The sequence below is a fragment of the Aspergillus flavus genome, chromosome 1 (genome assembly GCF_009017415.1).
Source record: "Aspergillus flavus chromosome 1, complete sequence".
Taxonomy (NCBI): Eukaryota; Fungi; Ascomycota; class Eurotiomycetes; order Eurotiales; family Aspergillaceae; genus Aspergillus; species Aspergillus flavus.
The window spans coordinates 6,333,675-6,347,853 of record NC_092406.1 but is presented as its reverse complement, the minus strand read 5'-3'; the positions used below and the strand labels follow the sequence as shown (position 1 = coordinate 6,347,853).

The 14,179-nt window shown below is 48.0% G+C and overlaps 6 protein-coding genes across 6 annotated transcripts; 2 read left to right on the top strand and 4 right to left on the bottom strand.

Annotated features, from left to right (window-relative positions):
- Positions 1–732: 732 nt before the first annotated feature.
- On the top strand, positions 733–1,546 carry F9C07_2280364 (putative fructose-bisphosphate aldolase; the record flags this gene model as incomplete). Its single annotated transcript, XM_041287838.2, has 3 exons — positions 733–1,030; positions 1,075–1,159; positions 1,212–1,546. The coding sequence occupies 3 exons, from the start codon at positions 733–735 to the stop codon at positions 1,483–1,485; spliced, it is 657 nt and encodes a 218-aa protein (XP_041139813.1). The 3' UTR covers positions 1,486–1,546.
- Positions 1,547–1,597: 51 nt separating this feature from the next.
- Positions 1,598–4,034, bottom strand: F9C07_2280363 (uncharacterized protein). The gene is made up of 3 exons (XM_041287829.2): positions 3,386–4,034; positions 2,577–3,158; positions 1,598–2,511 (listed from the first exon to the last, which is right to left on the bottom strand). The coding sequence occupies exons 2-3, from the start codon at positions 3,112–3,114 to the stop codon at positions 2,111–2,113; spliced, it is 939 nt and encodes a 312-aa protein (XP_041139814.1). The 5' UTR covers positions 3,115–3,158; positions 3,386–4,034; the 3' UTR covers positions 1,598–2,110.
- F9C07_2280362 (multicopper oxidase) lies at positions 4,035–7,773 on the bottom strand. Its single transcript, XM_041287830.2, has 2 exons — positions 6,248–7,773; positions 4,035–6,194 (listed from the first exon to the last, which is right to left on the bottom strand). Exons 1-2 carry the CDS (start codon positions 7,194–7,196, stop codon positions 5,383–5,385), a joined length of 1,761 nt encoding a protein of 586 aa, XP_041139815.1. The 5' UTR covers positions 7,197–7,773; the 3' UTR covers positions 4,035–5,382.
- A 459-nt stretch (positions 7,774–8,232) lies between these two features.
- On the top strand, positions 8,233–9,299 carry F9C07_1172634 (uncharacterized protein). Its single transcript, XM_041287839.2, has 3 exons — positions 8,233–8,616; positions 8,684–8,743; positions 8,795–9,299. Exons 1-3 carry the CDS (start codon positions 8,346–8,348, stop codon positions 9,142–9,144), a joined length of 681 nt encoding a protein of 226 aa, XP_041139816.2. The 5' UTR covers positions 8,233–8,345; the 3' UTR covers positions 9,145–9,299.
- A 167-nt stretch (positions 9,300–9,466) lies between these two features.
- Positions 9,467–11,422, bottom strand: F9C07_11381 (putative pantothenate transporter; the record flags this gene model as incomplete). The annotated part of the gene is made up of 8 exons (XM_071507608.1): positions 9,467–9,685; positions 9,759–10,166; positions 10,262–10,525; positions 10,581–10,848; positions 10,889–11,013; positions 11,074–11,120; positions 11,179–11,225; positions 11,277–11,422. 8 exons carry the CDS (start codon positions 11,420–11,422, stop codon positions 9,467–9,469), a joined length of 1,524 nt encoding a protein of 507 aa, XP_071366162.1.
- Positions 11,423–12,047: 625 nt separating this feature from the next.
- On the bottom strand, positions 12,048–13,589 carry F9C07_2228995 (uncharacterized protein; the record flags this gene model as incomplete). The annotated part of the gene is made up of 2 exons (XM_041287833.1): positions 12,048–12,470; positions 12,528–13,589. The coding sequence occupies 2 exons, from the start codon at positions 13,587–13,589 to the stop codon at positions 12,048–12,050; spliced, it is 1,485 nt and encodes a 494-aa protein (XP_041139818.1).
- Positions 13,590–14,179: the final 590 nt, after the last annotated feature.

Sequence of the window (14,179 nt, the reverse complement as noted above, 5' to 3'; positions counted from 1 at the left end):
TCGAAAAGTAATGATATCAACCTCGCCAGGAGTCTTTCCCATCTGGGTAATTTCACTACACGGAACATACCAATGTCCGTCCGATATGGGTAGCACAGTCGTCGGAGTTATTCGTGTTATTACCTGCTCTCTGCTAACTGTACTGGATTATACTTATCTCTACGCACCAACTCAGAAGAAACGTAAGTCTCTGCTATGGTAGCACGCATTCCGTATTGCACCTTGGCTATATGTACATAACAGTGGGAAGCATAAGCCGGTTGGTTGGTCTTCGCTCGTTCGTACATAGACTGTCATTGGCAAAGGGTTCTGCTGCTGAATGATCAAATTCCACCTAGTCTCATAGAGAGAGATAGCGACTCTGGCATTTATTTATTTGAAATCCATTTCAAGACGCAAGGAGGTTATATATCGACGTAAAAGCTGACTACCAACACCATCGGAAGAGTACATCTGAATAATTGGAATATCCGCTTCGAACCATACTTTGTGGGAAAATCTTTGTTTGCCAACTCTTTCAGCACTGCTTGCCATCTTTCGTAATCCTCTAACCGTTATGCCGTGGGTGCATTCGATTGGTTTGTCCCGTGAATCATGCTTTGCATAGCATTGATTTGGATTGATTGTCTCGCTAACTCGTGGAATACCTACAACAATGATGGTGTAATGGCAGTCACTCGTGCCGCCGAGGCCAAGCGCTCTCCCGCATTAATCGAAATCTTTCCATGAACAATGCACTTCCAAGGCCCACATTTCGTCAACTACATCGTGGAAGCCGCCCACACTGCCTCAGTCCCTATCGGGGTCCATCTCGATCACTGTATGGATCCAGCCGATGTCGAGCAAGCCTTAAACCTGCCCATCGACTCCGTTATGGTCGATGCGTCGAGGCTGGAGCCGGAGGAAAACATCGAATATTGCAGACAGATCACGGAGCAAGCCAAGATAAGGGGAATCACTGTTGAGGCCGAAATGGGACGTATTAGCGACGGAGAGGACGGGATTCCGGATGCCAGCCACCTCGAGAGATGTTGACTGATCCACAACACGCGGAGGAATCCACCCGACGAACAGGTGTTCATTTCCTGGCGCCTTCATCCCGCAATATCCATGGACCTTATCCTGAAGGTGGCTCTGAGAAATATTGGCAGCTTGACCGGTATGTAGCTCTCTGGACCTTGGGATCTGATTAACCACTGATGCATTGATAGGCTTAAATTGATTGCTGATGCCATTGGTCCTACCATTCCTCGGGTAATTCATGGAACGCATCCCGTCCCGGACTGGCTTTTTCATAAGGCCATTGCAACGGGGGCTCGTAAGATCAATATCAACCGGAATGCTCGTGATGGATACACAGCCTTCGTGGCCGAGAATGCTGACCGCTTGGAGCTTACTGCTTTGAAGGAACAGTCCGTGGCAATCTATCAAAGATCAGTAGAACACTTGATGGATGTCCTTGGTTCATCCGGGAAGGCGCATTAGCTAGGTAGCAAGGAGACACCGGTTAAAACGTGTCAGATAGTCACGTAGATTGAATTCCTACATCAGATTGATTATATTGCTTTCTGTTGCTTGAATCTATAAACATGACAGTGGGAAGAAGTCGCTTAGGAAGAACAACAGCGCTGGGCCTAATTAGGCAGCGTCAACAAAACATCTATAATATAGCGGCTGAGATATTTGAAGAATGCATTGCGAGCATGATCGTGACAAGAGAACCGGGCTTCAATATTTGTTCGTGTAAGGCAAGTAATAAACAGCAAAATACAAAACTGTATTGTATATGAGGATATAGTATAAGTCCCTGGACGTGCTTCTTAGGATAGGATCGGAAATACAGCCTCCTACCTACTAGGGTATAGTAAAGCCAGAGACGTATCTTTCTTCTCGCATTGTTCTAGGCGGAGATTGTCTGCAACAGGAATCAGACACTTAGTAGCACAACATTTGCGGGGTATCGAATATACCAATTATCTACACAAGAAAACAAACAAGTCTAAATGCAAAATATGATGTACAGTAGAGCTCTTAAAATTATAACAACACACTGCGTCCGACAACGCCCCAAACACCAAGCTAATGTATTGTACTATTCGCAGAGAAAGCTCTAGACAATCGCAACCGTAGATCCAGAGGACGAAGGCTTCGTTTTGTCGGCATGGACATGCATCTCAGTAATCTCCCCATTCTCGATATCGAATCTGGGAATCTCTTCCTCAAGCTTCTGTTGGCGCTTGTACATCTTCCAAAAGACAACGCTGCCGTGAACCTGGGCTGCGGAAAAGGCAATATGAAGCAGTGGGGTGACAACCTTAAAGGCAATCTGCCATCGGTCCCAGAGTGAGCCGAATAGGAAAAAGATAACGATAGTTTCGCAAGTTGTTCCAAGAGCTGTGGTGATGCAAGATAGGAGGAAGAGGCGTTTCAGAAAACGGTGGCGGTTGGGGAAGATGCGGTATAGAATGATAGCCAAGTGGGGGAAGAACTCTGAGATAATGTCGAAGGCACCTGACAGAGGACTATTAGCTTTGCGCTCTTAAAGGGATAATAGAGAAAGGTAGAGTATGACTTACCCCATACTGTACACAGAACAAACTCGATATCGGCATCTGGCTCTCGGGCCAAATCAAGGCTGATGGCGATCGCAGATTGGCCAATAATAATCGTCCCGATGTGATGTAACACAGCAATAGGCGACAGCCTTGTACGGTAGATCAACTCAAAAGCGTACATCCCTATGAGCATCTGGGCGACCACGACCAGCATGTCGCCCATAGTCACACGGGAGCCATGTGCGTAAGGTGTATGGAAGGACGACTTCCCAATGACAACCTCAAGGAATGGGTATGCCGCGACGATTAGGATTAGGATCTTCGTCAGACCGGCAATGTGGTGGTTAATGAACCCGCGTCTGTTCACCTCACTCAAGTTCGTATAGATAGAACCATAGAGACGTTTTATGAGAAAGCCCTCCAACACATAATATCGTATTACGAAAAGGACGACGAGTACAATCGAAATAATAAGGGCGGAGAACGGAGCGAGCCTCGAGATAGGCTGTAACTTAAGAGTCTCGAGAGCAGTAATGTCATGGTGATAATGTATACCCATTGTAGCTTGCAAATGTTGTCAACGATCATGGAATACTCGATAAACTGCCGGTCATTATAAGTAGGAAGAGAGTGATGAGAGACAAGGAATGCTGTTAGAATGGTCCCTAATAAAGGATTGATGGGTATACCAAGAACAATGAGAGAAAGAAGGAGTGTAGACGGGAAGGAAACAATGAGAAACGACCAAATCGCATCAAATAGCTTTCATGAATCTGCACAAATCTATAAAAGGAGAGTCGAAAGAGAAGGGAAGAAAAGGGACGACGAACAGTAGTATTCCAGCGTGGGAGATCTCCCTCGGATCGAGATACACCGTTCTCCTGGGGAAACCCCCAAGTGAACCCTGGATCCCAGGCAGACTAGCTCATAGCGTTACTACTAGGAGGTAATTTGCATATCGATCCCGCCAGTATTACCCGCAACAGTCTGGGTTGTGACGGTAACGTGGTAGCCTACCCTGGGTGCCATAGTGGTGGAGACGAATGGTGTACACCCACTCTAAACAACGCCCCATCAGCGCTAATTTAATAGACTAGAATCTCTCTCGCCCACTGGTCAAAGAGTCCTTAGGCTATTTCTGACAAGCGGTATCGCTTAAACCTTCTGCAATGACGAGAAGGGTCTTTAGTATAACCTCTTTCGGGGCGCAGCCTCGTATCATTGACACTGGCGAGGGCAACGGGTCCGTTGCCTGCTGATCATGCACCGAATAAGGAGCAAGCCAAGCTTTCAGGATCCACTGAAGAAAGCTTCGCCTCCGCACCTTGAATGAAGTTCTACGCTTCTAGGCAGTAACATTCTCTAGAGTTAGGAAATGTCCACGACTGATTGGTGGAGGTCCCGTGTAGCCCTGGCACGTGATGGCTGGCTGCCCACCACGCCAAACCGTTCCAGGAATAGCCCCAACATGCGCACGATGTTCAGTTTCATCCCACGGGGGATCAGACCCTCCTTTCTGCGTGGTTTTGAGGTGGCCTGGATTTGTTCGTGAGTCTCATTTGGACATTCAAGCTTTTCCTCGGCACTGCGACATGGAACCAGTCGGAGAAATCACTACATGTCACACGTGGCGGAGTTATGAGGCATTTTCCCCTTTCTATTTTTGTCGTCGAACTTCCAGGCAAATGGCTGTCTGGTGGCATTAAGGCTAAGTCACACAATGACCTGTACTGCATGCTCAGATTTAAAGGGGCCAATATGAAAGCCGGTGTATGAGACAATCAAGCAAAGTTAATCAGCAGCCGCACAAATGAGCATCCTAGGCAAGGTAGGACAGTGCTGCAACGTAAGCCTGGGTAATCACCTGTCTGACTTATTACCACGCTTAGGTCCGCCCACAGGTTTATACAAAGTGTTGGGACGAGACATGCTGACCTTATAGTTGAGGGGGAATATCGGATATCGGTGCGATGATGCTGGCCAGGCCGAGATGCTCGAGTACTAAGCACGTAGCGTCGACGGCATGAGGGCGGTATAAGAAGTCGGTGGGTGCATCTTTACCACCTGAACTCTGCTCCTTCGAGTACCGAGAATATTGCTACAATAAGAGGCACTCTCGTCACTGACACACATCGATTCAACATGTCTGCACAACGCCTTGCCCACCCTCTCTGGACGTGTTCTCCCATCTGATACGACGTACGTGTGGAGACCTGGACTTACGTCGCCCCAATTTGTTAAGAGGCCCCAGACATTCTGTCCTTAGGGTACAATAAGATCGACCTACATATACACGCACATCTCTGCGTGACTGGAATCGGATCAAAAGGACTTTGACGACTTACCGGAGATATTCCGTGAGAATCCAACGACAAACCTAAACTTGAAGCTTATATATATGAAATGAAGGAAAGGTCTCCAGGGATAAATTTGACTATGGGTGTGAACCATATTCTATCATCAACGCGATAGTGCCAACCACTTCACAGGACTGAAGATGCCCATAAAGACGATGTCTCGGATTATTCTGGTACCTCCTTTCGAGGACGAATTGAATAATCATTAAAGGTCTCGAAGTGACAAAACTAGCATTTGACGTTTAAACATTGGTCCGGAGTGGCGTATTACTCTACTCACTCTAGCCTACAATTTACTCCCTATACCCCACGCTACTAACCTAATCACACAAACCATTTTGATCCACAAGACAAAAAATATATTATTAATGAAAGAAACACTACCCCCTTCCGCAGGTAGCCAACTAGAATTAAAGAGTGGACGCTCACATACATATGAGACAGTAAGGTAATATAAAAGAACGACACAATTAAACCCCCGAATCATCCTCGATAGCAAAATTCTTCCCGCTCTGATAAGTCTCCCAATTCTGGCAGTTCGAGTGAAGCGAATCATAATCAATCAGATCCTGGATCTCAGAGTACCGTTCCACAAACTGAATGGCGAAGCCTTCCTCCGTATGCCAGCCAATATGGCAGTGCATCAACCACGCGCCCGGGTTATCGGTTACAAAGCCGATGACTAGGTGGCCGTTTGCTGGGAGCATGGCTGTATCACGACGGGGAGGATTGTTGGTTGTGATGTCGCCTGCGCTGTAGGTTCCGCTTCCCTGGGAGAGGACGACGAAGTCATGTCCGTGGAGATGGATGGGGTGAGGCACAGATAGGGTGGTCTCGATGATGACAAAGGCCCATTCGTCTGCGCGAGGGAGCTGGACTACACCACTCGTATTGGAGAAGGAGGTGTGGTTGCGGTAGATCTCTAGGAGAGTTGGGTCGTCCCAGGACACGTGCATGGAGGTACTGTTTAACTTCCAGCGATAGAGGCTCTGGGAGTTTTTGCCTAGGCTCACGGGTTCGGATTTATTGTAAAACGGGTTGGATGTTATTGTGTAGGGATTGACAATCGGTACGAGATTGGACATGTCTTCGTCATCGCAGGCATCTGTGTAGGAATATCCTGTTGTTGTTGGTGTCGATGGAGAAGAGCCGTAGTATACGATTCCCTTGATGTTGGTGGGATTCTGGTTCTCGGAACAGGCTTCCTGGGGGATGGCACGCAGCCAGAAGTCCTTGGCGATGGAGGCTTTGTCTGCGTGGACGATGATGTCGTAGCGTTGTCCTGTGTTCATGGTGAGTGACTGTACTATATGATGGTTATGGAAGTTGGATTACCCATTGCAATATCGAGGACGCTAGTATTGTACGGTTCTATAGGAACCAGGTCGTTGGCAATGACAGTCATAGTATGGTTGTCGATCATGAACTTGAAATGGGTGTCACAGGCTCCATTAACCAGGCGGAATCGATAGGACTCTCCCTCTGTGAAGGATGTATTCCACCTAGTTCCTGTCTGATTGGCATAGCCATCTTCCCCGAAGACATTCATTCCATTGATCAAGGCAGAGTCCAGTTCCGGGGGTCCGTCGTTCTGTGCGCTATCGAACAGCTGATCCACTGTATTGATGTCCCAGTCATTCAGGATAATAAACCCCTTATCTACATCATAGTTGGCACTAGCAGGGCCGTTGATCTTGATGCCACCGAACACACCCTCCCAAGCCTGGAGACCAATGTGCGAATGGTACCAGGTCGAGCCGTACTGAGTAGCTCTCCACTTGTAAGTGATGGTGCTGTTCGGAGCAGTCGGGCACTGGGTGATAGATACCACACCATCCGAAGGGTTTGTGTAGTATTGGCGGATTCCGTGGAAATGAATGCTAGTACCATTCTTGACGGAGCTGGGAAGCTTGTTGTTGACATGCACAACCACGGTATCACCCCAGTCTGCTTCAATGGTAGGGCCAGGGATAGAACCGTTGATGGCTAGGGCGAACCTAGACCGTCCGTCTGGAGCCACGGTGACATGCTCGAGGTCAAACCAATATTCTCGAGTGACACCCGTGTCCGGGATGGTGGTGGTATAGTCAGTGTTGATGTCATAGTTGCACCATTGATCGCGAGTGCTGGCAGTGTTTCCTGTACAGGCACCAGAGGAAGAAGTACTAAGAGATGCTGAAGAAGAGAGTGACGCGGAGACAGAGTCTCGAGCTAAGAACGAGGGGACGCTTGTGGCAGTAGCAGCCACAATGCTAGAAAGTATACAAAAGAGGGACGATTTCATGTTGTCTCCCACTGCTAAAGAGTGTTGTGGGCTACCATAACAAAGAGAATGACAGTGAGTTGGTATATCCGATGGTTATTCGGACATTGGAAAGCGCTGCTTATATTCTCAACCACAAAGACCATTATCCTAGAATTCTCAGTATTACCATATGCGATCAAACAAGCCAAGCATGACTATCATACTCTCTAACAAGGATCAGCACATATTGGCAAGATCTCATTGGACATCTAGGACCTGACCCGGTGAAGTACGTGGACGAAAAATGCGACCTATCGAGACGAGCTGAAAAGCCTCCACACAGCATGTTCAGGCAGAGTGGAGCAAGGCTGAATGCTCTTTGGCAAGTCTATATCGGCCGTAAAAGACCGAATGCTACTATTCCACACGTAGTTCGCCGGTAGGTGGAGCTTACCCGCTCTCTCCCAAGCTTTGACAACATGGAAAATCAAGCGAACTACTCGGATCATCATCTACCCGTCCAATTATACGTTATTGCCGATAGGAATAGTCTATAATTATTTAGAAACAAACGCTTCACAGTATTGATTGGACAATTACGTATCCCGCGGTGTGGTCGTTCCCCACGTTTGCAGAGGAACCACTTATGCACAGGGGCCTACGCAATACGCCTACGTCCTGATGCGGTAGATTATCGCATGACCGCGACGTGCTAGATCTATCTACCTTTATAAGCTCCTGATATAATCGAGAAATGGTTGCTTTGTTCTTTATAGGATAGAGCTAACCGTTGCCCAGCCCTATGGGCAAAACAAGATCCTTCTTGTGGCTGAGGAACAAACGTCAACGACGCGCATTCTCCCGCCAACGGATCCACTCGAACGCCGATCCACCACAGACCAAGATTGTGGTGATCAGCATAGAATCTTCTATTCCGGTTAGTAGCACACGTATTTCTCATGGTATCCAGCAGTATACCGCTTAATCATCACGATTGGGTTGTTGTGGGGTGAGCCAAATGCCAATGTTTCAGGAACAGGCATAGATAGTCGAAAGTATAACGACGGCGATATGCCGAACTATTGACTCAGCTTGACCGGTGCTCGCCAATGTAGACTATAGCCTTGCGTATTTTCATGCCGCTAAAAAGCAAATATTGGGGCTAGAAGCATCCAAAATGATGCAACTATGGAGGAGGTTTATCCGGCTGAAGGAGCCCCGATTTATCATAAGAGGATCGGACCCGGTCGACTTTGTAGACATTCGTACCCAATTCCGATAGTTTCGGCTCGTATTTCTGACACGGCCTCCATCATATTCCAGAATATGTTGTCTTTCAAGGCGCCCCTCTGGTTCGTTTCTTTGGCAGCAGTGGTCAGTACGGCTTCAGCTGCTCAGACGTTTGGCCTATATGCCTATGGCGAGAACGTGGGAGGACTTCCCCTTTACTACGTTGATGGTAAGCAGCACCAGATTCTATTCGTCTTGTGAGATCCAGTTAATAATGTACTGAACAACACCTACAGGTAGCGCCGTCGTAAGCCCAAAGACCCCCGAAAATGGAACCGATGTAGCCCCAGTCGTTTGTATGTCGCCGTCTCCTATAACTATTCCAGTCAAGCTAACCGGCTCTTCAGTCAACAAGGATAGCGACAACGAGCTCATTGGAAATCCAAACACTACCAGCACTGCATCGGCTCCCGCTTTCACGGACGCATCGCTTTTTGTTCCTAGCGCTGACTCCAGTGACAAGGAGATGGGATTCACAAGCGATCCTTCCTCGAACCAAGTCACTAACAAGTTCGTCTGGTATGGGAACTTCCTCCTTGTGGAGAATGACTCTGGGGAGTACACCTCGTTGTTTTCTGTCAAGAAAAGCTCGTCGCACGATGAGGATGGAAGCTATGATCTGTACTGGAACGTCACGGACTCGGATGAAGAGGTCATTGCTATTTCCATGAGGTCGGTTGCACCTTCCAATGCGTAGAGCTCTATCTACGTCGGACAAATGCGTGGCCGTCTGCTAGGCTGATAGTTGCTGTTGTGTGTGGGTGATACTTGGACTGTCCTTCTCTCGTATATGTTCCAAGACTTCTTGCAATTCCCTTCTTTCCTAGCCTTTGTTTTGTATTGTCTTTCTCTTCTTATTACCAATTGCCCACCTTCCTTTGTGCTTAGATATAATATAGGCGTTGCCACTTTTGTAGGCGCTCCTATATATAACAATTTCTCACAACCGCTTTTCTACATCTAATGTATGTTTCTGTGAATGATGTTCATGTCTGCTTGACCTTCCAATGGCTGAAAGCCTACACAATGTATCTAAAGCTGCGGTTTTGGATATCCGTCTCATCGGCGTGGTCCAAGCCCTCATCGGTGTGCAGGTCAATCTCACGGGTTTCTTCCGGATTGATATGCACTCCCTGCTGCTTATCACGTCGCCTATTCTCCCACCCCAAGTAGACTCGAAACACAACCGCCGAGGCCATGGCTATAGCATAACAAATCACGATGGTGGTGTAGGCAGTCTATATATAGAGCGCCGCGTCAGCATTTCTTTCATCCCATCGAGAGTGGGCCCGATTATGACTTAGTACTTACAGGATAGTACGGTGCTTCCGAGTCCTTGAAAAACTGGGGGCCGATCAAGTTTCCAACACAGTACCCCACGAAGATCAATGCCGCAACGGTCGACTTTTTGGTGAATCCGGCCGTGTTACTCGCGTGGAGGGAAAGCATGAGGGGGAAAACTGGCGCGATCGCCGAAGACATCCAGTAACCGGCGAGCCGGGACAGCTTCTGTTCCGATGGAAGCAATTTGACCATCAGGATACCCGCGAGGGCCATAGCAAATATCATGATAATTGCAACTAGGCGGGACTTGCGGACGTTCGTGCAGAATATGGTCGCTAGTAAGACGACTACCAATTGAAATGCCGAAGCGGGAAGACCCATAAGAATGGTTTGGTATTTATCGTAGCCAAAACCAGCGATCAGGAGAGATTGAAACTTCTAGTTGTCAGTTTATCGTTTGAAGCACGAGCCTGATGATAAGCATCTGTAGTAGAAAACAGGGGTTGAATCCAAGCCTGGGATATACATACGCTAGTCGTGCCGCCATTTGGAACACAGATGACGAATGAGAAAATAAGTAACCACCATGTTTTAGGATCCGTAAAGGATTCAATGAATTGATCGCGGTCCCATTTCCTAGTCTGGGTTGTTCGTTGAAACTTCTTCGGTCGCAGTGAAGCAAATTCACGTTCAGAAGAAGAGAGGAAGTGTGCATTTGATGGAGAGTCTGGCAGGTAAAACCACAATACAACCGACCATGCCACGGTTATTAGGCCAAAAATAAGAAACAGCATCTACATAGTTGATAAGCTCATTTACGGATAGATTCGGGCGGAAGGGTAGGCAAACCTTCCATTGTGAGAAGTGGTCCTGATAATGCGCAATACCGTAAGCAATCAGCGACCCGATGATGCTGAAACTGGCATTTCCTGCGAACCAAAATGTGTGACGAGAGACGTGCTCTGGTGGTGTGTACCACATTCCAGTTATCAATGAGAAGCCTGGGCTGATAGCGCTCTCAAACACACCCAAGAAGGTTCGTAAGACCATCAGCCCGGCATAATTGTTAGCAACAGCGTGGAGAGTCAAGATAGCGCCCCAGAGGAAACTAGAGCTTCTCAGCGAGATGAATTCATCATCGAACAAGTTCAACCCACATGAGTAAGCTAAGGTATTTCCCCAGAGGGAACTTGACGAATCCAAGTGAAATTGGATACGAAGCCGCGAGATAGCCTATGTAAAAGATACTCGATGCCCAACTGTATTCTTGCCCGACAAGGTTCTTTCGGTGGTCAGTATAACTGCCAATATTTAACCGTCAAGGGGAGCAGTAATAACATACCAGATCCTCCTTTAAGCCTAGAATTGCACTGTAGGATAGACTTGTCTCTGTGGAGATTATAAGCGTCGCACGCCAACTGAATTAAGTGGATAATGCTGTACTGACTGTCCAGGAACTGAAGGCCGTAACTAATAATGAGGAGTGGCATCAAACTAATGATGTGAGTCAGGAAGGTCCACCATTAAATCACGAAGTTAACTCACTGAAGGTCGATCTTCCTCACCAGTCTCTTTTCCTCTTCCGGGCCAAGTACATCAACCGATCCACGTTCTTTCTGTCCGTCGACAGTGTCCGAAGGCGCGGTACATTTTGTTTCCCGGTCAATACAAGATCGAGGCTTTTCCGCCATGACAAACGACAACGGCTGAGACCTAGTCTAGTGATCCCTTGTTCGCGATTGCTAAGGTGTGAAATTGACTGCAAACCAAAGTCAAGGTCAAGATGGGCGAGAGATAGAAGAGTTAAGATACCGGGTCGGGCACCCCGATTTTATACAAGAGAGTCGATAAGAACAGATACATTGAACCTAAGATGTCGTGGATAAGAAGTGACAGGCGAAGGAACTCGGTTCAAGCGTGGCCATTAGGTTGGGAGGTTCGTTGCCGGTAATCGACAGCCCCTTGCTTTCGGTGTGGAGATGATGCCCTACACTGATAATCAGGACGAGATGATTGGCTTGTTTAATCGACGGGAGAGGGCCGAGGTCGGGGCGAAGCGTCAGTGGCGGACCTCCCGACTCCGGCTTTTAAAAGACTGTCTCCACCCCCGCAAATTGCGGGCAAACCCCAGCTTGTTGACCTTCACCACAAAGAGATCTTTCCAGTCGAAAAGACCTCTCGTGACAGACTACCGAGTGTCAATCGAACGGCATTAGCCAACCATACGAGGGATACGTTCATTGAGGACGCCAAGACTGCAGGGATGCCAGGAGAAAGGCGGGAAAGGAAAAGGCAAACCGCTGCAGCCAAACAGTCTTATCGCAGTTCACCATTAACTATTCGTCGGACGGCGTGCATGGTAACTGGAGAGTGTCTCTTTGCTTCCTGCACGAGCTGAAAAATTCTTCTAAGTGCGGGGTCTGAAAGATGGGTTATGATCCACCCTCGATGCACAGGATCGCGTGTCTCAACTCCCCCGATGAACAGAGACCACTGAAACCTTTCCAGCAATTGGATGGGCCCGAGGGCCACTGCACTGTATGCAGCAGTGACCAATGAGCTGAGAGCGCAGCTGACTTCTTCCGGAACAGGGTCAGTGCCGAAGGCCGATTCGCAGCTCCGGTGAAGGTAGATTTGCAGAGCATAAAAAAACGTCACAGTAACACACTCCATTAAAGACACAGGACAAGTGCTCAGTTGTTCGCTATTTGCGACCAGCGAAAAGATACAAGAGTATTCCTATTTTGGATTAGTCAAATCCTACGACACAAAATTTGTATGCGCGACCGTATGTACCTTTTTCAGCTCATCTAGGTGTTGCTTTAACCTTCGTTCGTCACCATACCGGTGTAGACCCCCGGTTTGGCTGTAAATATTGATTTCATGGTGGATGGTAATGAGCATGAAATAAAGCTCCAATATAGCTGCTTCGTGGACCTCCGGCAAGCTGTCACTAGTAAGCCCGTTCTCTTCGGGAAACAAAAGAAATGCGGTCCGCGAGAGCCTCCAGATTTTACGCCTCTTCGAGTAGTCATCATTAACAAATGTAGCGAAGGAGCCACCGCATCCGAAGAAGGAGCAGAAGCCATCGCGATCGTATAGGTATGTGAAGATGCGCGCGAGAAGGACTTGATCTGGAATTAACAATCCAGCAGCGAAAGTCTCCGAGAAGACATTCACGTCATCATTAGTACACAACTCATCAACCTTATAAGTCCTCACATAGTCCACTACTGTTCGACTTAGTTCTCGCAGCTTTTGTGGGGCGGGTTGGTCGCGCCGCATCCAGAACATATACATATACAAAAAGGAGAGCATCATGTTCACGTGGTCAGTAGGCCCCCGCGGAGTTGAAGCATACCGAAGCAACTTTGTACCTTGGTCGAAGTGCAGATAAGACTTTTGGGGTAGAACGAGCCCATTGTCATAGTACAGTGATAATTCACTATGAGCGACGGCGAGGAGGAAGTGGAGCGCCATTTTCTTGTCGACAACATAGTCAACAAAAAGAGATTGGGCAGATTGGGCAGGGGTACGTGTTGACTTCAGTGGCCCAAATATAGTCCGATGGAAAGACAATGCATGCATATCATCGACGTCATGTGTTGGGATGCCATGCGTGTAGTTCATCAATAGCAGAGGCATAGGGTCCAACAGGTTGATTGGAGGGCAATAGTGTAGCACGCGGTATTCTTCTTGGAGACCAGCTTGGCGCCCCAATCTAGTATTCGGAAGACTTGGTGTTGACTCTTCATCGACTTGTTGTTCTGGTGTGAGTAACGGCGAAGGGCTTACCACCGGCCCAATGATGGAAGAGTCTCTATAACTGAGAGACGACAAAGACGAGGAAATACTCATTTCTGGCGCGAATACCTGTTCCCCAGAGTGTACACTAGTACTTCTCGCTTCATGTCTGTCTTCGTTTGTCTTCGATGAACCCAGCCCGCCGCTTTCTAGGGAGGCCGGACTAATGCTAGACATCTCCCCTGGCTGACAAGGTAGCTTTGAGTTCGGTAAGATAGGTGGAGGAGTCCATAACTCGCTATCCCTATGTTTTATTGGGCCAAACCCCCTCCGTCTCGAAGACAAAGGAGGTCGTGGGGGAGCCCATTCGCACTCCAACTGAAGACGCACACATCGACCGCAGATAGGACGCTGTTCATCACACTTGACTCTCTTACCAACACAGGTTCGGCAGCCTCATCGTAGGAATCATGTCAGTATTTCTAAAAAGAAAGTGCTGGTCTCCATCACGGAAAGTATTGATTGCTCACCATCCTTCGAGCGTTTGCCGCGCTCTACGCGTTTCCGACGGGGTCGAACGGCATCACGCTGATCCATTGAGCCTAGGAAGATATTCTACTCTGCATACTGGTATTGTTTAACTTCCGTTGAAGCTCTTATCGTTATTGGGTGGAGGAGATAAGGAGTGACTCGCCATGCAGGTA